This window comes from Aythya marila (assembly GCF_965140915.1).
Source record: "Aythya marila genome assembly, chromosome: 5".
Lineage (NCBI taxonomy): Eukaryota > Metazoa > Chordata > Aves > Anseriformes > Anatidae > Aythya > Aythya marila.
Genome location: NC_139046.1, coordinates 58,258,648 through 58,278,413, shown reverse-complemented (window position 1 = coordinate 58,278,413; position 19,766 = coordinate 58,258,648). Strand labels below are relative to the sequence as shown.

At 40.9% G+C, this 19,766-nt stretch overlaps 2 protein-coding genes across 6 annotated transcripts in view; one reads left to right on the top strand and one right to left on the bottom strand.

Moving 5' to 3' along the window:
• Positions 1-2,137, top strand: part of CSTF3 (cleavage stimulation factor subunit 3) — a 49,031-nt gene extending 46,894 nt beyond the window's left edge. Inside the window, exons 17-19 of one of the 3 annotated variants that reach the window (XM_082761042.1) lie at positions 2-96; positions 234-294; positions 1,478-2,137. In XM_082761042.1, coding sequence (XP_082617168.1) covers positions 2-96; positions 234-294; positions 1,478-1,680 — 359 coding nt within the window. In that variant the 3' untranslated portion in view covers positions 1,681-2,137. The remainder of the gene's footprint in view (position 1; positions 97-233; positions 295-1,477) is intronic. The other 2 variants (XM_082761041.1, XM_082761040.1) reach the window with 2 other exon arrangements.
• A 51-nt stretch (positions 2,138-2,188) lies between these two features.
• On the bottom strand, positions 2,189-19,190 carry TCP11L1 (t-complex 11 like 1). 3 transcript variants are annotated; one of them, XM_082761044.1, is made up of 11 exons: positions 19,126-19,172; positions 18,658-18,815; positions 16,372-16,535; positions 13,797-13,929; positions 11,604-11,724; positions 10,816-11,036; positions 9,628-9,764; positions 8,992-9,188; positions 6,647-6,828; positions 5,958-6,130; positions 2,189-5,753 (listed from the first exon to the last, which is right to left on the bottom strand). In XM_082761044.1, exons 3-11 carry the CDS (start codon positions 16,520-16,522, stop codon positions 5,518-5,520), a joined length of 1,551 nt encoding a protein of 516 aa, XP_082617170.1. In that variant the 5' UTR covers positions 16,523-16,535; positions 18,658-18,815; positions 19,126-19,172; the 3' UTR covers positions 2,189-5,517. The 3 variants fall into 3 exon arrangements, with proteins under 3 accessions (XP_082617170.1, XP_082617171.1, XP_082617169.1); XM_082761045.1 differs by having other exon boundaries at positions 18,658-18,818; positions 19,126-19,165; XM_082761043.1 differs by lacking the exon at positions 18,658-18,815 and having other exon boundaries at positions 19,126-19,190.
• Positions 19,191-19,766: the final 576 nt, after the last annotated feature.

The window sequence follows — 19,766 nt, the reverse complement described above, 5'->3', positions numbered from 1 at the left end:
GCCCCAGGTTTACATCCTGTACCAGGTGGTGTATTTCCTGTTCCACCAGCAGCTGTAGTTTTAATGAAGCTCCTGCCACCTCCTGTTTGTTTTCAGGTTTGTTTTAAAAAATTCTGAAAACTTAAAAAAAAAAAAAATTACACAAGATGCTATTTTGACAGAACCAGGGTATGTTGCACTCTATTCAAAATAATCTACAAAACTTTTTTTTTTTTTTTTTTTTAACAAATCAGGGTCCCTTTGTTCAAGTGGATGAGCTCATGGAGATATTTAGAAGATGCAAACTGCCAGACAGTAAGTTGTTTGTTCACTCTGGAGTCTGTAGTAGTGCTGCATGACTTTGTTTTACATATGGATATTACTGTCTAAAACCCAGACCTCATTTATAGATGCTGATGTATAATTATTATTTAAAAGTACCCTGGTGAATTGGCTGTTTGTAGGTTGGAATCGACCTAGAAATGTTTCTACATTTAACTGTGAGTGGAGATCAGCAAAGAGTAAAAAAGCTGAAAATCACCACCTGCTGCTTAAAAAAGTATCGTTGTGGTGGTGAACATTAAAAGAAATGAAGATTTTTCAGAATAGCCTTTAAAAGGAATATCCTTTAAAAGAAGCAGTGCGTTATTTCTAGCAGCATAATAACTATAATTAAATTACAGATTTGCAGCATGGTTATATTTTACAAGGCTTAATACCTTGCTAGGTATTTAGCAAACCTAATTATAGACTTCCTAGTCTTTGGCTATCTAAATTTGTTCGTTGGTAGGTCTAACTCTGACTGCACATTGTTGCAGTGATTGAAAACAAGTCAAGAACAATGTTTTCTTAGCTCCTACAACAGAAATAGCATTCTAAAATACGAAAAGAAAACAGATCCATACCCCAGGCTTCATGTAAATTATGGGAGACAATTCATATGCTACTTTGAGTTCTTCTGATAGTTGAAGAAGCAACTGATCAGACAGAAAGCTAGGATTTCCTTTAGAGGGAAAATAAAACACTTATTTAAATTATACAGGTTATTTTTGAAGCCTCTTCTGTTTATAAGCAGAAACTGACTTGCTATGTATACTTGCTGATGAATCACGAACTAGGTACACAGTCGCTCAAGGAGGCTTTCCTCTTTTATTAGGCTTGCAGCTGACCTCACAAACTTATGTAAAGGGAGGTCTCAAGCTGAAGCAGCAGCATTTACTTTCTAATGAGTGTTTGCCATAGCTGAGAGTTTTAGACAGTTGGGAGTCAATGCTTAGCAGCTGTAAGAGAACAGTGTAGACATGTCTCATGTCTGGAATATGTCTCTTGTTCTGGAAATCTCCAAAACGCGTCTACCTTGGTGTCCCTGTTTGCATGCATATTAACACTTACTCCTTTGTTTCTTTACTCCAAAAACATACCTGAAATTGTACTCAACTTTGCTGAAATCAGGGCATTTCTTTTCCCAAATTCAAGTCATCTTTTTCTCTTTCAAAAGCCGTTGATGAAGCTGTGCGAATAATTACTGGAGGCCTACCTGAAATAACTGTGGAAGGCAACGGACCTGTGGAAAATAATGCTATGCTCAACAAGGGTGTCAAGAGACCAAATGAAGATTCTGACGACGATGAGGAGAAAGGATCGGTAGTTCCCCCTGTACACGACATTTACAGAGCACGACAACAAAAGAGAATCCGGTGAAACAAGGTTGGAGTTCTACTGTGATAGACAAAGACTTGCATTGAGTTTTTCAGTCTCTTAAAAGTCAAGCATTTAAAAGGGACAGCTGCAAAGAAAAAAAAATCTTGAAAATGGTTTTGTTACTGTGGTGCCTCTTCTCCTATTTGGCTCTTGATCTGAAAACAGACAGAACAATCTTAGAATGTGCTCTGAACAAAACTAGGTTTTCAAAACCAAAAGTGCGAAATGTCTAAACTGCATTTTGTTCTTCAAGGGTGTTCACATCTACCACTTGAAATCTTGTGGGTTTTCAACAGTTTTATTTTAAAAACTGGATGGCTTATAATTGTGAAGCATTTTTAATTCACATTTTCTGGAAGACAGTTGTTCTCAGTTTGTTCATGTAGTGTCCTGCCTTATTGTTTGTTTTTATTTATGGCAGAATGTATGGAATCTGTTTTGTAGTTGAAAATGGAAAAAACATTCCTTTAAAATAAAAGGATATCGATAACGTCATGCCTCATTCTGGTTTTATTCAAACACAATAAATTACTTTTTAAATATTACTCAGCCACTTCAAGAACAATGTTAATAAGAATTAAAACCATCACAGGAAATTGCTAAGAGCATACATATTAGAATTAGCTTTTTTTTTTTTTTTTCTCAATTCTTCTAGAGGATACAGTATATTTTTGCTTTTAATTCCATGACTGTTTAAAGATGACACCATCGTAACACATACTTGGTACAAATCTAATGCTGATTGTCCAGGCATACTAGCTAACACAATCCCTTCCTGGATGTATCTGCATTGGCCTTCCACTTTATAATATACAAAGCTAAATGTTAATATATTAGCTACATAGTTTAACTTGTTATTTTCAAACCAGCTAACAAAGAGGCTATATGAACTTTTGAAGCAGTTTCTACGTATACTTGAATTTTAATTGGTAATCGCCTATTCAGAACTGCATTCTTGTAAGACCACAAGAACCCCGTGAACTACAGGAATTAAGATACTTGTCAGACAAGTTGGAAGACGATTCCACCACCAGCAGTAGAGATGACTGCAGGTCACTGCTGCTATCTACCAGACTGAAAGATGGAAACAACGTACGTATACCCATATGAATATTCACATGGAGGTAAGGTCTGGTCTTACCAATCCTTGTATTTCTTTTTTGCTTTGTCACTTCATGATATTTGCCTCTCTCTTTTAAAGACAGTGTGGAGAAACTATTTGTCAACCACTAGCATTAAAAAACAAACAGGGAAAAATCACTAATGGAATTTATACTCGTGGGTAATTATTACAGCCTCTTTAGATCTTTTTGCTGCTGAAAGGCCTACAAAAGCTTACAAAAATTGAGGCGCTCATTCCCAGTGTGTAACCCCAAAGGTGAGAGAGGAGCCAGCTGTAAGTATTGCACATTTTTCTACAGCAAACCCCTACTGAGAGGAGAGATGGGACTTACTGCATCGACCCAGCGAGCAATACGCATGCACTAGCAGCAGCACAATCCATGCCTTGATGTCAGAGTAACAGGGAGCTGGCAGCCACGGACCCTGAATTCCAGAACTGGGAGCAGCCATCGCCTAGATTAAGTAAGTACAATTTTATCTATTCATAATTTAGTCCCATTCATTCTGTCATCAGTCATGTACTTTTCCAACTATGTTGTTTCACCGTGATGTTGTTCCTTCCCATATCCTTCACACCATCACCTACAGCATCTAACTTTTTGTAATATGCTTAGTTCACAGGGGTCTTTTAAAGAAGCCTCTAGGCAATAGTAAAATGTAAAATAACAGCAGCAATTTCTAACTTCAGCAACACTCAGTTATAAAAAGGAAAACAGTTTTTTCTGTTTTTCTTTTTCTTTTTTTCCAAACTCTAGAAATAATGTTTTGGGTAGCTTTTTTGTTACCCTGACCACTGAATTAATTTTTTGGAGCTGCAGAGCTAGAGACTGTATTTCAAGGTGGAATCTGCATTAATAACAAAGTACATTAAGCAGATGCAGCACTCTTGAAGACCTCTGTAGTAACCATAGCTGATTCAAACAAATAAATAGACCACATCAAAAACCTACTCATTTTTGAGTTACCAAAGAGATGCAAAGACAGACATCAATTTTACTATTTGAGTAAACTTAGCCAAGGGAAAAAAATCACTTGTCTGAGCTGGTGAGCTCTTGCTACAGAGACGTTTCTTTTTTTTCCCTTTGGGGAAGGCAGATGGAACGAACGAATTTGTAATGAACGAGAAAAAATGGTTTAATAGTTGCACAGGCTAATAGAGAACAAAAGGCCTTCATCCAAACTCAAATTTAGTGCATCTATATCCATGCTGACATCTAAAGCAAAGCTGGAAAGGAAAGCATTAACAACGATTCATAATTAAGTGCTTCCTTCTAGAAGGCCTATTATTTTGGTTGACTCGTTGATTAATAAAACAAACCTGGATGTTAGCAATAGAAGGGCCATTTATTTATTTTACACATATATATGTTTTTAAAGAAGAACACACATTTTGGGTACAGTCTAGCATTTAGGACACTTGCTATTATTAATTAGGAACTTTGTTTTAATTAATTCATCAAATTTTGATAATTTTGATTACTGTAATAGTGTTATGCCCAATAACTAGAGGAAAGCTTCAAAAGGTACTTACCTCCTAGCTGAGTTTGAAATTGCAATAAGGCTGTAAGATCACTGAGCTCTTCTGTGAACAATCATCTATACAACATGTGACTAATTAAATTCAATATCTAAAAATATTTCAAGTTTCAAGAACACCTCTATGAAGTAAAAAAAAAAATATTGAAAATATTCCCTGTGTATTCAAACTAACACTAAATAATTCACTTCCCACTGTAAATTTAAATTCATGCACACTTCTGATAGTGCTCTGCACTTCCTGGATAGTTTCAAAAACATAATTGAATATGCAACCACCTCAAGTTGTAGTTTTAAAAAACAAGTAAAATTTTCAGCCTAAAGTTTCACACACTTAAAATCCACCTTCTGAAAATGACAAAGATTTACTTTAAAAGTACTATTTCACGTAAAAAGGAGTAAACTACTTGCAAAAAAAAGGTAAGAAATGCCACTTTTATCAAAACATTTTAGCTCTGCCTTTCTGAAGACTTTACAAGAGATAAATAACAGCTGCAATCTATAAGATTGCCACCTTTGTAAGTACTGTACAAAGCAGAGGACAGTTACCCAATAACCAGAAAATTTGCTACAAAAATATATTGTGTTTTGTAACATCTGAAGGTAAACAGCAAAAAAATGCTATCAAAAATGCAGAAAAAACTAGTAGTCTACCATACTAACCATAATGTTACAGTAAAGTGCTGTTTGGCTTTGTTTTCTGCCTGTTAAAGTTTCTCCTATCTACAATTTTAGCTTACTTCTTAAGTCTTTAAAGTAAGATCTTTTTAAAGCCAAATCACCTCTGCAGGGAAGGACCACTGTTAATCTCTGAATGAATTAAAATAAATTCACGATAAATTAGAGTAAAAAGCCCTAAAATGATCCACTTAAAAACAAAGTTTGGTTCTTAAACTTACCCTACCTAGCACCCACTCAAAAATCTAAAAATTGCAGCCAGAAAACTACCAGGACATTCCCCCTCCCAACGTTGCAAACTTACATTATAAACACATCTCTCTTTCATCATTTCCTTCAGAACCCTTATCGCAATTCATTGATCTTCCTCATTAGTCATCACTAGTGAGTTAAAAGGAACTGGTGTTTACATGAAAAGCTGTTTTCCTAGACAAATATTGGTGCATTTTTTTTAAAATAGCTGACAAATTTAATACTGTATTGGTAGCACACAAACTGCGTTTAAGATTCTTTTGACTTCCCTGCAAGTTGGGATTCTTCCTTGGTCAGTATTTTGGCAAGAACAGCATCATAATAAGGGCTGAAGACCATTTTGTTGTAGTTGACCAGACGGACGTACTTGACAGCAATCTCTTCCAGCTCTCTTTGAATAGGACCTAATCCTCCAGGAATAGCAGGTAATGATTTCTGGTGACTAGATGCAAGATAATTCTCCAGAAACTTTTGGATTCGAGAATCTGGAAAAATTGGACCAAGGGTTTTGGTTTGTTTTTGAAAGAGACACTCACTTACAAAGGTTGTCATCTCACCTTAAACACCCAACACAGTAAACAACTATTTGAAACAAACTAACTGAGAAAGCATGCATGACATGCCACCAACAGTTTTATGAGTAGAGACAATTTGTCACTTGAGAACAGAGCGTTTTTGTCAAAACATACCTATTAGTTTACAGATGGTGTTATCAGGATTGGCCACGGCTTGGATTTGTCCTTTAAGTACAGTCTCTCTCTCAGCTGTGAATGGTGTAAACCCATGCTGGGAAAGGCAGCTGTTGACTTCAGCGCACACCTTTTCACCGATGGTAGCCAAGGATTCCTTCAGGTTAAAGGCGCTGGAGAACATGGAGTAGAAAGCATTACTCAGGTACTTATACACTCTTTTCTCACCTTTTGAAAACAAACTATCCAAGTATATTTGCCTTTTTTATTGAACTTCATAGAAGAGTAATCCAGATAATGCAAGAACCATAAAGAATATATATAAAATGTATTAAAAAAAAAGAGACAGAAAACAAGGAGATGGACAGCATTAAAGATTTCCAGCCTGAACGATCTATGCCAGTAAGAGTTGACTTTGTCCGCACAGGCAGCTCAGACTAATGTGAAAAACAACTGTCAATCCACAATGTGTACAGCAATCTAAACCTGCAAGCAGCTTACTGTAGCACACTCAAATTCTCAAGGGAGCCTGGCTGAAACCACGAGCACAGCTTCTGCTGACAGGGCTCTAACCAGGTATTGTAAGAACAAATCAAGAAAAAAATGGCTCTCTGTCAGTAAGGTGAACAAAAATCATCAGCCTGAGCTACCTACACCTGCCTGTGTGAGCAGGAGCATTCAGTACTCACGGAAGATGCATTCCTGTCAGCAGCACCTTGACAATGGTTTTGATTTTCTCAGCAAATCCAGGAATATCAACCAGTGCTGAGCCTGCTGCACTGAACGCGACCAAAAGGACAGTCCCAGTCAAGAGGAGTTGTTCCAGTTCCAGCTGTATTTCCTGAAAGCGGCTCTGGTCCATCAGCACTGTCTGCAAAGAATGGGAAATCCAGCACAGAATTAAGTCTGTAAGCTAGCCCGTGAAGTGCCACTGTGATGCCAGCTAGAGATAATTCAGGAAACTGTGAAACCTAAGTTCTTTCACAGTATTTACCAAAACCAAACATACACCATTGTTTTTACTAGACATTATATGAGACAGCAATATCAAAACCATGCACTAGGCTAAGAAAAACCCAGCACAGAAGTCTCTAAAGCAGTATGTCTAGAAGCCAGAATAAGAAATGTATCTTCCCTGAGCTTCCTGCAGAAGGTTGCCAAGTCACTCTTAGACCTCAGATTCCAGCATGCCACGCTAAGTTTGCATTAAACACTGCCTATAAAGTAAGCCACTGAAACTTACAGCTCGCTCTGCCAGCAACAGGTTTGCCCAGAGAGGCTGTGGAGTCTCCATCCCTGGGGACACTCAAACCCGAATAAATACAGCCCTGAACAACCTGCTCTGTCTGTCCGTGCTTTGAGCAGATCGGGCGACCTGATCTCCAGCTGTCCCTTCCAGTCTGAATTATTCTATGACCTGATCCCTATGGATAAAAGGGCAATTGTTTCTACCCTTTCTTCTCTCCAAAATAGTTTAGGAGGTTGGAAATACAAATACACACATCTTTTGATACATAAAATTGTATACTATATTAGAAATACAAAATTAGTCTATATTTATATATAATAATAAATGAAACACACAATACTACACTGTAGATATATTGCAATACTCTGCATGACGATATCAAACACACACAAGCCTATTTGATCAAATCAGTCTCATCTGACATGCTGACTTAGTGACCAGACTCGAATGCTTCTGAGAAAGGCCTAAGAAATTCTCTGATGAACCATTACAAAATGACTTCCTGGGAAAAGAAAAAAAAACTTCTGGGCTAACAAGTTCAAAACAAAGGTAGCTTGACTGGACTATACTAATAACCTGTACTGTGTTGTTACCTCTAATGAATTGTTTCATTCTCTCACTTTCATGACTACTATGTTAATTCACAAGAAAAGTGAAAGTTTCAGTTAATAACTGAAGGATTTCAGTTAAAGAGTTCATAGTGCAAACAAGTTTTAATCCTGTCAAACCTGAAAATGCATATATTTTAAGAGACACTACTCGTGTTAAGATATAGCACAAGCAAATAAAGATATACTCTGTATAATTCCTGTTGAACAACCTGAACTTAAATTCTTAAAGTTTTTTCGGTGCATACAGAAAGCTCTCAAATACATCTGAAAGAACACAAAAGATGATAAACTTTTCTGCCTTGTGGTTTCTATAAACACATTGCAAAAAAGCCCTCCTGATGGATGGACAAGAAGCTGTTTATTTTTTCTCCACCGTGACTTTTTTGTCCTTCTGCTCCAAAAAAAAGAACACCTAATCACAGGAAGGACCTCATTCCACTAACATCCATCTTTTCTCTCTGAAAATCTGAATTTACAAAGTAGCCCCAGTTCTAAGGGCGGCTGGAAAGATTTTGAACCAAAGATTTAACTTCTCCAGAACAAAGAGAAACAGCTGAGTGATGATAAAGCTGCAAAGAACCATGTTTTATAGCAGTTTCCAAACTCTGATACTTACAGTGGACCAGTCCTTTGAGAAGCAGCTACTAAAACCAGTTTCCATACTCTGAGAATAACAGAAATGGCTGCTCATTTACCCAAAAACTCCCTGCAACTTGTTTTTTTATACAATTACTGTATCCCCCACAAGATGATGTTATTGCAAACTTGATAAAAAGACCATTCATATTTAAAGGAGAGCTTGGGGGTGCAGACCCAAAGGAAATAAAACCTCAGTGCCAGACAATCCATGAACACTTTGTTCTGTCCTACCCCAGGCAACTTCCATGAATTAATAAGCTACCAGAGAGGAGACAAAGGCACAGAGAAGAGCAACACCTGCTCAGCAGGCAAGTATCAGGAACAGAACGGAAACAGCTGGCTCCTCTTTTCCAACTAAGTTTCAATATTGAAAAAGAAGCGTGTATTAGAAGAGCCACAAGAATTCAATCAAGAGATAAATATTTTAGCGTTGTACTTGCAGAAAGGCTACAAATTAGAGCAGTTTCTGTTATATCCCAGGAAAGTAAAAGTAGTAGAACAAACACAGAAATCAATTTTCCTATTAAACACCTACTTCTGGGAAAGGCCTGTTCATGTGATCCCACTTGAGTAGCTTCAGATATGCCTGATTTTGTACAGCAGTGGGGCACAATGCAGAAGCTTCACCAGCAGCACCATCACCACTGCCGTGGGGAGGTAACCTGTTGCTTCTCAGCTTCTCAAGATCATCTGCTGCTTCTTGCAACCAGTTCGTGACAAGGTCTAAAGAATCTGAGAGAGAGAGAAAAAAAAAGTCCTGTTAAAAAATCATTTTCAAAGTTATTTTTTCCACCGCTAATTTCCAAATAATCCCATTAATTATTATTCCTAATATCCAGGATACCATTTATTGACATGCATTTTATTTGTTGTTTTTGATGTTTTGCTTAATGCAATATTAACACCCCACAGCTACAGAAATCAGGTGAGATGATGTTAGCTAATGATTACCTACATCATACTGAAATGAAACTAAACTCCAGCGTACTAAGTGCAGAACTGTTGTTCCAGTAGTTTTTTTCAAACCACAGTTTTGGGGCACAAGCTGTCATTTTCTATATGAATTATATAGAACTTACAATAAAATCCAATTTATTTTCATTATCTACAAGCAAAAACACACAGTTTATTGAGAGGTCAGAGGGGAAGAAAGAAAGGAACAAAGTCATACTTGGCTGTTTCTCAAGAAACTCCTGAAACTTCTTTCTTTCATATTCAGCAGACTGCTGCATTAATTTTGGCCTAATACTACTGACAGCGAAGTTTGCCATATCCATTTTCATTAGGTCTAATACAGAGAAAATGGCTCTAAACAAACAAACAGAAAAAGTTATTCAAGGTTTCAGATGTTTAAGAAGTTATATTTACAAGCTTTATTGCAGATTGTCTAATGAAAGAGCAAAAACATGCATGGGAAACATTAACGGGGTGCTTACTTTAAGAGTGTTAGGCAGAGAGAAAGCTTGAGCAAGTATGCACATATATGCACATGTATCTTCCAAGTATGACTAAAACTTGCTCTCCTGCAAAAAAAGTCTCTGTAGAATTAACTTCACTAGCTTCAAAGGTTATACTCCCCATTGTGCAATATCGTATGTTGAAGACACAAACAGACATCTGGGTTTCCAAGCTTGCAAACCATCTGTTGGCAGCCTACACAGCCAACCTCAGTGGGAAGGGAATAATTAAAACCAAGATTAAAAAAAAAAAACAACAACAACAAAAAAACAAGCAAAAAATACCTTAATTTCAAAGCAACCTAATTCTCGACTCTTGGAAGGTTATCAGATTAGAAAGCAGAGTTAATAAAATTTCCTCTAACTGTCGAGACCTTGAGCTGATCAACTGAGAACACGGTGACAAAGCAGAAACTTCTCTGCTCCCAGCTGCAGTACCTACACTCCCGTTAGAACTAGCAGCATGTTATACTGCAGGGAGAGAGGGCTCAAACAGGTGGTAAAGGAAGAACTAGCTGAAGAACAGTCACACATTTTTCCTATGACCCCAACTGCTTTTTTCCCCTCTCCCTTCTGCTGTTGATATTAAATCCTGATATAAACTGATCATTCACCTGCTATCTGGAAGTTTATACATACTTATCTGGCTTTTAAGAAAATGTCCTTCTGTAATAAGCAGGAGCCAAATAGAATACACCAGAAAATACAGGGTCCTTGATAAAGACTTCTGGGGCATCTCTCCCCTTCACAACCACTGCTGTAGTTCTTTCCCTGTAACTCTTTCTTTTCTAGGAAGAATTGCACGTCATCCTAGTGGAATCCCACACCCCCCCTCCCCGGTCACACATCTCTAACATTATTTAAATGGCTCTCAATATGATGAATAAATACCATTTTGGTACCTGAACAGAGGGACAATTTCATGAATATCTTTCAGTTTCTTTATTTCTTCATCGCGAGCTGGAGCACAGAGAGTCCCCATCATTCCAATAACAAATTCTACCAACTTAGAAATGTCCAGGGCCCCATTCTCTGCCTCCTGTTTTATCAAATCCAGATCAAGAACTTCTGTAATCTGATTTCTTAGTCTTGTATGGCCAGGCAACAAGAAAGACAGGAGAGTCTGAAACAGAAAGTTGTAGCTGTGCGTTAAGAGTTCTACCACATCAAACGCTACAAGGATCATAGCAGTTATTGAACCACTTTTTATGTAAACTAATTGCCATTTAAAAGTGGAATCTCCTTTTTTTTTTTTTTTTTTTAAACGGAGTCATTTGTCAACTCCACATTCAAATGTTTCACCTTATCCTTTATGATACTGAAGTTACAAAGTAGTAAATGCTTTGTAGTACAGATCATACTTCAGGCTATTGTGCTTGACTTTTGTCAGCCCAGTGCTGGGGCACCTCAGTGATTCCATAACTAATGCCACTGTCATGACATAGAGGAAGCCTGGAGTTACGAAACTAGCATTGCCACCTACCTCTTATTCATCTTACATTGTTTCGTATTTGTTTGTACATTCAAGTTGCTCCTGGGGTTATACAACTCACTTGAGTTCACAGAAAATTGAACAATAATGAAGAAGATCAAGAGGCTCCTTTACAAACAAACTTCAACCTCCTTTGCCCATTCATATCAACACAGCTACACAAATGCAGTAATTAACTCTTTTAAAGTATCCTCTTACCTCTTTAATTTCTCCCAACAGTTTAATTGCGTGGTCGTATGTCGGTGGATCCTCCTTTAGCTGAGCTTCCAGACAATCCCAGAAAGCTTTATGCACAATATCTCTTACTTTTTTTTCCAAGCTGTAGATAAATATGACCAGTTAAAAAAAGACCAATACTTGTCTCTGCACCACCTTACGCAAATACTTGCAGCTCCTGAAGAAAAGCATACAATATATGAACAAAATGTAATAATGGGTACGGGAGAACTGACGGACGAAATCTCTCATTTTAAGTTACTCAGGCAAGAAAAACTAAACAGAGGATTTGGCATGGCTCTTGCCCTAATACATGGTTACACACACGCAAAGAAAGCCACCAATTACAGTCCTTGAAAGTAGCTGTCCAATGCTACCTCTGAAGTATACCATTAGCACAAAAAAAATGATAAAAATTATACCTCATCTTCAAAAGCACAGTATTGGCATTCCTCTGAAGAGACTCACTAAGTAAATGCAATTCTACTAAGTCAAATTCATTAAGTAAACATAACAGAAATGAAGCAACTTCCCTGCCATGAAAGCTTCTGCATTTCAACACAAATACTGTGATTGTGCTGAGCTGAAGTCCCGGTTCAGTTTGTATAAACAATAAGTGAATTCCACTGCTTCAGAAGCAATGGGTAATTCAAAACACTGAAAGCTACTCCTCCTCAGCAGGCAGCCTCCTGTTTACAGCAGGCTTAAATTCAGCACTGAAGTGAAACACTCACACATGCGTGCACACAAAGAATGCCCATACCAAACGCCACAGATTCCCAGGGCATTCACTCCGTGTGCAGCGGAGCTCAGGCAGTGCCCCGAGGTATGCACCGTGCTCTGAGAGCAGCCAGTGACGTGTTTTACTCTAAGTGCATGCAACTGCAACTACAATCCCAGCTGCTTTTTCCTCAAAGCACTTCTCTGCGTGTACACTCAAGCTCTGGGAGCCTCCGAGCTATGCACAAACATAAAAACGCATTTAATCCATGGAAGATGTCAGTGTCCCTCTTCAAAAAAAATCGGAAGGGCTGCTCTTTCTTTTTGAGGTGGTAAATAACTGCCACCCAAACCTTCACTAGAGCCTAATACAGCGATCTTGTCCTGGGAGCAGCCCTGGCCTGTCACGAAGCCCAGGCGCTCTGGGTAAGCTGATCTCTGCAATACATCTGCTTCTGCGAGCTGGTGAAGAGATGCAAATCAGCCACTCTGATGAATTACAGCAACTGTTTAGAATCTGTGAGCAAAAGTATCCAAATTACCAAAGTACAGAATTGTTCTTTTTTTTTTTATATATATATATATAATTATTATTAAGGGGGTGGAGAGAAGAAGAAAGGGTGGAAAAACTTGCTAAACTCCTTCTCTGAAAAATGCTGAGATCAATTTCATGACACTAAGGCATACCAGAGAAGTCATCCACTATCACAGCACATTTTAAGTAAGAAATCTGTAAGAACAAACAAGGAGCAAAAGCAGACACTTAATTGAAAAGCACTGCTCTAGCTGTGGCATTTTATATGAAGAATTTTTTGTCAGCCATCAACTGCAAGCAGCAAATACCTGATGGAAGTTCCCCCAGGATGGACCTTCTGTGCTGGGACACAGAAAATGACCCAGAACGGGGAGCTTTGCATGCCTTAGGCATACTTTCCCAGCATTTGCTTCAGAGACAGAATTTGTACAGGACAGAGAAGTGCCAGGTTTTGGGACCACACATGAATTAATTGCACACAACCTGCAAGTAACGCAACAAACGAGACGAGGACTGGACAGAAGTGCCTGGCTTTGTCCAGCAGACAGGCAGACGCTGAGAGGCAGTGCTGAGAAGACAGATCAAATCACTGCTTGAGCTCTGAACTCCGGGGGACTCTCAAAAGCAGAGTAGCTATGACATCTGCAGACAACGCTCTGGTTCCAGTGTGGACCAAGTGTACCGTAGTGGGAGTCACACCACATACGCCCAAACAATTACCCCAGAAGGTTTGCGTTTCACATGTACATGTTTCTGGGGAAGCAGAACTGCATGCTTAACTTCTGACTGCTTTTTTTAGGCTTCTCCTACCAAGCACTGCCCAGCAAGACTGGCTGGAGCCTTTACCTGCTCCCCCAGAACCGTCCTGCAGTTCTACTGATGAGGATTTTGTGTGTGTGTCTGTTCGGTACCAGTCTCACCTGTGTTCTGGTAACTCAGCTGGTTTGATCTGGAAGTCTCCGTTCACAACAATTTCATGTGCTAGCGCCATGTTGGTTACTCCCTTGGCTGTTTCCATGAGCTCTTCCACCGACACAGGCCGAGGAGGGCTGGCTGCAATGTAAATTAAACTGTGAGACAGTTACCCAGAAAAATCTGTGGAAAAGCATCTGCTAATACTTTTGGACCCTTTCCACCTTCTTGACAGCACAGCAGGCCAAAAGACAGGATCACCAAAAGCTCTTCTCTTCCTTCTCCTCCTCTCCCCAGCTGGCAGATGACACAGGTTTGGAGCACTTTAGGAAACCAAGGAGCGAACCCCAGTTGATATTCTGGGCTTGTTACGTCAATTGCTTTTAAGTTACATTGAGCTCTTTGTTAAAAAAGAAAAAAAAAAAGGCCAACCTCAAAAAATTACTTCTTTAGAATTGCTTAACTGCATCTTTCTCCATACTACGCAAAGAAATCATACAAACACCAGCACCTCCACTGCAGCTTCCCCCAGTTTTCACCAGGCAGGAGACGAAGGCAGCGAGTGACCGACTCCAGACACCTGTTAGGTAGCAGAGGGGCAGTGACAGTTTCAAAGAACTTCATTTGCTTCCTGCATGCACAGGTAATTACTGCTCCTAATTGTCCTGGGTTACTCGACATCCTTCTCCCTGGGGTGCTGCTGCCACTGCTGTAAGTGCAGGAAGTGTCTCAGCCCTTAGAACGAGACAAGGTAAAGGCAGAGAAGGTGCCCAGGGTGCAGGCTGTGCTGGTTAGAGGAGCGACCCTGTCCCCACTGAAGCCAACTGCAACTTGTTGCCACCGATTCTTTGTGGTAAAGCTTCCTCCTAGCTGTGCTAGCAGCAGTGCCTGCAATGCCAAGCCCACGGTTAGAAGAAGCTTTCCCCTGGGCCAGGTATTTGAGAAGGGGGAGAAGGCTAAATCATGAATGTCCTCAGGTGGAGCAGACAAAGGGGGCAACATTCACCTCAGCTCCTCCATTTAACACGTGGCTGCACAGAAAGAGGGAAACCACGCAACAGAACTGCCACACTGCATCGTGTCCCCTCTCTGGAGTTCATTCACTTCAACGATGGCCTGGGCATAGGAGCAGTGTGGTAATTCCTCAAATTTAAGAAACCAGACAGGGATCTTCATGGGCTGCGTTCACTGAGATGTTTTGGAAAAACGAGCGTGACTGTCTCATTTCATAATCCACTTTGACTGGATTTCAATTAGCAACACAGAAAGGGCCCTTTAAAACTAACTGTCCTTCACTTGTCTGCCTCTCAAAGCTGTTCCAAGTATATAGAGTGTAATTCCAAGAATATATGCAGCGTGCTAATTTTTCATTAACATCTCACTCTTTTCATGCAGCACTCTTCAACCCTGGCTTCCTTCTGCTTGGAGCTTAGCCTTGCACAGTGACTCTGGGAACACAGCAAGAATTGCTGTCCTGAGAAGCAGCCGCACAAGGAGGTTGTTAGCTGAATGAGAGTGCTCTTGTCCAACTGCCAAATGACTTCACCCTAGCAGGAGACGCACTAAAAGCTAAGAGACTCTTTCATTTACCAAAGAATGCTCTTAAATCATGTTACTTCATTCTCATAATATATCTGCTCCCTTCCAAGAGGGGAGGGCTTGAGACTGATGACTCGTTTGTGGTACAGTGCAGAACAGGACAGTACAAGGAATTTTATTTTCATGCGTCCACAGCCTCTCTCCCTTATATATTTTTTCTATAATTTCCTATCATGCAACCAAGAAGATGTAAGAGTATGAATTCCATTCAATGCATCTCCTCGTGTAACATGATGCTAAGAGAACATTAAACCTCAAGTAATAATGAACACTATTAAAAAATAAAAATAATAAAATGTTACATCCTGAGACTCTCCCCACAGAAATACGGCAATAGTTACCTGAGCAATTCTGTCCCTTTGATCTGAATCCCTGGGACCAAAAGCCTTTCTCTTTGTTTTATCTACAGATTTGCCAGAAATAGAGAGATTGGACCCAGATCCTGATGTTAAAAGCAAAATGACAGAGCAAACATGCCCTAGGAACAAACTTACAGCACGACAGTCCTATAAACTCCTTGACAGTAGAAGTGGTAGTAGGATTGAAAATATAAACTTTCCATCTCTGTTTGCTTGGGGAGGAGGAGAAGAAAATGACAGGACATTATTTGGTTAATAACAGCCTTCCCTGCCCTGCAGCGAAAACAGAGGCTGCAACAATCCAGAAGGTTCGGCTGATAACACGAACAGCAGTGTCAGTTTAGCTACACTGTTCTGGAGGAGTGCTTATCCTCTCTGCAAACGCAGACAGACAAAAGTACCTAAGCCATTTGTGGCTCTGAACAACATGGTTATGGTGGACAATTACGTGCTATAACAAAATGGGAAAAAAGGTGTAATGCATAGCGTCAAAGCAAGCGATCAGGAGTTGTACAGTATTTAATAACTAAGCAGTCAAACTTACACAAATTACTATAAAAAAATCATGATTGTCTCCGCTGAAAAAAATACAGAATTTTGTATTTTTTTAAGCAGTTTTGCTTACACTTTGGTGTATCGTCTCTGTATGAACCTGGAGCACTCTGTCGTATTCTTTTTCTGATAGACTGATCCGGGTTGTCCAAGCTCTCCTGACCATCCTCCAAACCACTCGACTTTTCTTCGCTTGAATGGGGCTTGTCAGGATTCTGAGACATTTTCAGTTGTTTCCTTACAGAAAAAGAAAAAATAAAGATGAAAAAGGGAATGAACAAGAGTTTTCTGACATGGCTCAGTGGGAAAACATCACCACGAGTTCTCTCGATTAAGAAAGAAATAAGAATAAAAGAAATCTTATGAGGAATTATATGATGTCATTCCCATAATGGCAGGGGACCTGGACTCAGTGACTCACTTCCCATCTTACACAAAAAGGGATGCTTTCAGCACAGCTACCATTTACTTGATCTGTATTCCCAGTAAGTTCTCAAAAATCTGAAACTGTTCCCTTGCCTCACTGCATGCAGATGAGAAGGAAAAATATACTCACTTTTCTTTATTAGTACTGCTTATGAAAAACGTGAAAAACGCAGTGAAAAATGCTTTCTGAACAGTATTACAGGCACGTTGTACGAAAAGATGATGCCAAGTGAGGTATTTCTCCACCATATAGCCACAATAAAGCATTCTGAACACAACATACTCCTCAACTGGGATCTGTCTCAGCATATCAGAACTTACGGTCTCCACTCCAAGACACCCTAATTAATGAAGAAGCAGGAAAGGGACTAGAGATAAATTAATATAAAGTTCTTCTCCCCTAATTTCATTCCATGTAAGAGTCATGATTTACGTATGGTGATGATGTTGGGAAGATTTAAAAAAAAAAAAAAAAGAAGACAATAAATAACATAGTAATAGTAATATTAAGGTATATGGAATGTTAAATAATGTTTATATTACATCACAAATACTTGCAATATACCCAGTGATACATTGAAAAAATGACCCCTGGAAAAGCACGTCTCACCATTCGCTACTTTCACTTATTTTATAACTCAGATTTCCCTCTGAAGAATGTAGTTTGCACGTCTTACTATTGAAAACTCTGCATCATACAGGAAGCTAACATCCAGACTTCGATTTTAGAAAATCTGTTCGCGCAATATCCCTCTCTAAATCAATCCTATAACCAGGATGTTCTCTGAAGCAGAAAATCAGGAAGAGTCTCCCAAAAAAAAAAAAAGGAAGCTCGCTCCTGGAAAAACACCAGCTTCCTCTTTCACCTACTTTCCCAGCAGCCACTGCTTTCCAAATTTGAAAGAAGCTCTCAGCAAGATCCAAAGATACAGCCTCCAAAGGCACCTCGCAGCTAGGAGAAGAAAATACTTACAGCACCAAGAACTACACGGAAGAGGATAAACAGCCTGAAGATAAGCAAGCAACAGTGCAGAAATACGAAACGCAGCACGGAGACTCTTTTCTCTGTACAACAGCTGTGATAACTAACCTTACTCCGTCAGCACCTAAATTGACTGCACCAACGTGATTCTACAAGGCAGCCAGAAGACTCGGGGCACAGAAGAGATGATTTTTTCTTCTACAGCAATGACTCAGGATCATCATCTTGTTAGGCTCACAAGCTACACAACAACACACAGCACTTGTCCATAGCACTGTCTGATTTTGATTTTGGGCAAGAAAACAGAGCACAGAAAGCACGGGATAAATCTACACAGGCAAACCAACATCAGCACAGATACTGTAGGACCCATATATGACCCCCACCTCTAGCTTGAAGAGAGAGAGTCAGTGACCCCCCGGCTATAAGGCACAGCACCAAAGCAGCACACAGGCACAGGGCCAGCAGGAAGCCAGTGGCGGGCAGAAGGCCTGCTGCTGCAAACACACCAGCAGCAAGAGGATGAGGTCTGGTAATAAAGAAGCAGTTAGAAGAGAAAAGGATAGCAACATCCGAAATGGAAAATGTAAGATAGGTCAGGTTAAACAGAGGAGGGAAATGCATTGTCTAATCCAGCCAGCACAAAAGCACCATCACAAAGGTTTCCACATTCATTCAGCCAGCCTAGATTGCTCTTCCTACCCGCAAAGCATCCTCCTGAAACGACACCACGAAGCACGATGACTCAACGAAGCCCTGCTTAGCTCTCCAACACGCGTGACCCTTGGCAGTGCCTCGCCATCCCTCACCGTGTTTCACCCTCACCACCCTCCAGAAGCGCAGAAAGGGCACGACACAGCTCGCCTGCGGAGGGCAGGCAGGTGGGAGAGCCACAGAAGATGAAGGACAGGGCCCAGGCACCCACCAGCTTAAACGCTGTTAGAAACAAACCTTATTTCGGATACAGGAGGTAGCTACGACTCCCAGGCCATTTGGTCTACCGCCAGCCCAGCCAGACTTGGTACGCGGGCACACTTGTGCTGTTTGCGCAGCCCCCTCTTTTCTGTGGCATTACCGCTGCTGCTTCCAGAGCGCATCCAGAACAACCCCTGCTGTAAGGGAGCCGCACAACACCTCCCCTCAACGCATGCCCGCCAGCTCTCCCTTCCCAGGAGCAGCAATCTGAACGCAGCCCCGCCTGCCCCTTGCCATTTCCCTCCGACACCACCTGCACCATGCCCAGAGGCACACCGAGAGCGCCCCGCAGCCCAGCAGCCCCCAGCCAGGGCACCCCCGGCCCCGTTTCACCCCATCTCCCCCCTTCCCAGCGCACAGCTCCGGCTCTGCGGGGCTCCGGGGCCCTGTCCCGGCTCCCCCGTCCCCGTGCCCCGTCCCCTGTCCCCTCGGTCCCCTCCTTACCGCCGCCGCCCGCAGCAGGAGCGGGCCCGGGGCAGCGCCGCCCGCCGCGGCCTCCGCCACCTGCGCCTCAGCGCGGCCGCAGGGGCGGGCCCGGAGCCGCCAGGGAGGAGCCAGGCCGGGCACGGCCCCTCCGGCTCTCGGAGCAGTCTCCACACACGGCTGAGGGGTTGCTTTGCAACATGCTACAGAGAGCTATCTCAAGATTTTGTTTTTAAAAGCCGTGTCTGTAACAAGCTGCTCCTTCTTCGTTTTCATGGTTATCTTCCATCCTCTCTCTATCAGGCCACAAAGTGAAGCATCCCATTTAAAGCGGTCTCGTTTAAACTAGCTTTTTGTCTTAATAGGACGCAGCTCTAACCACGTTGGCTATGGAACGATTTATGATTTCTGGCAACAGTAACTCTGCTTTGTGATGATGCAAGAGAACAACCTAACTGCACAGGATCACAGAATCACAGAATTTCTAGGTTGGAAGAGACCTCAAGATCATTGAGTCCAACCTCTGACCTAACACTAACAGTCCCCACTAAACCATATCCCTAAGCTCTGCATCTAAACGTCTTTTGAAGACTTCCAGGGATGGTGATTCCACCACTTCCCTGGGCAGCCTGTTCCAATGCCTCACAACCCTTTTGGTAAAG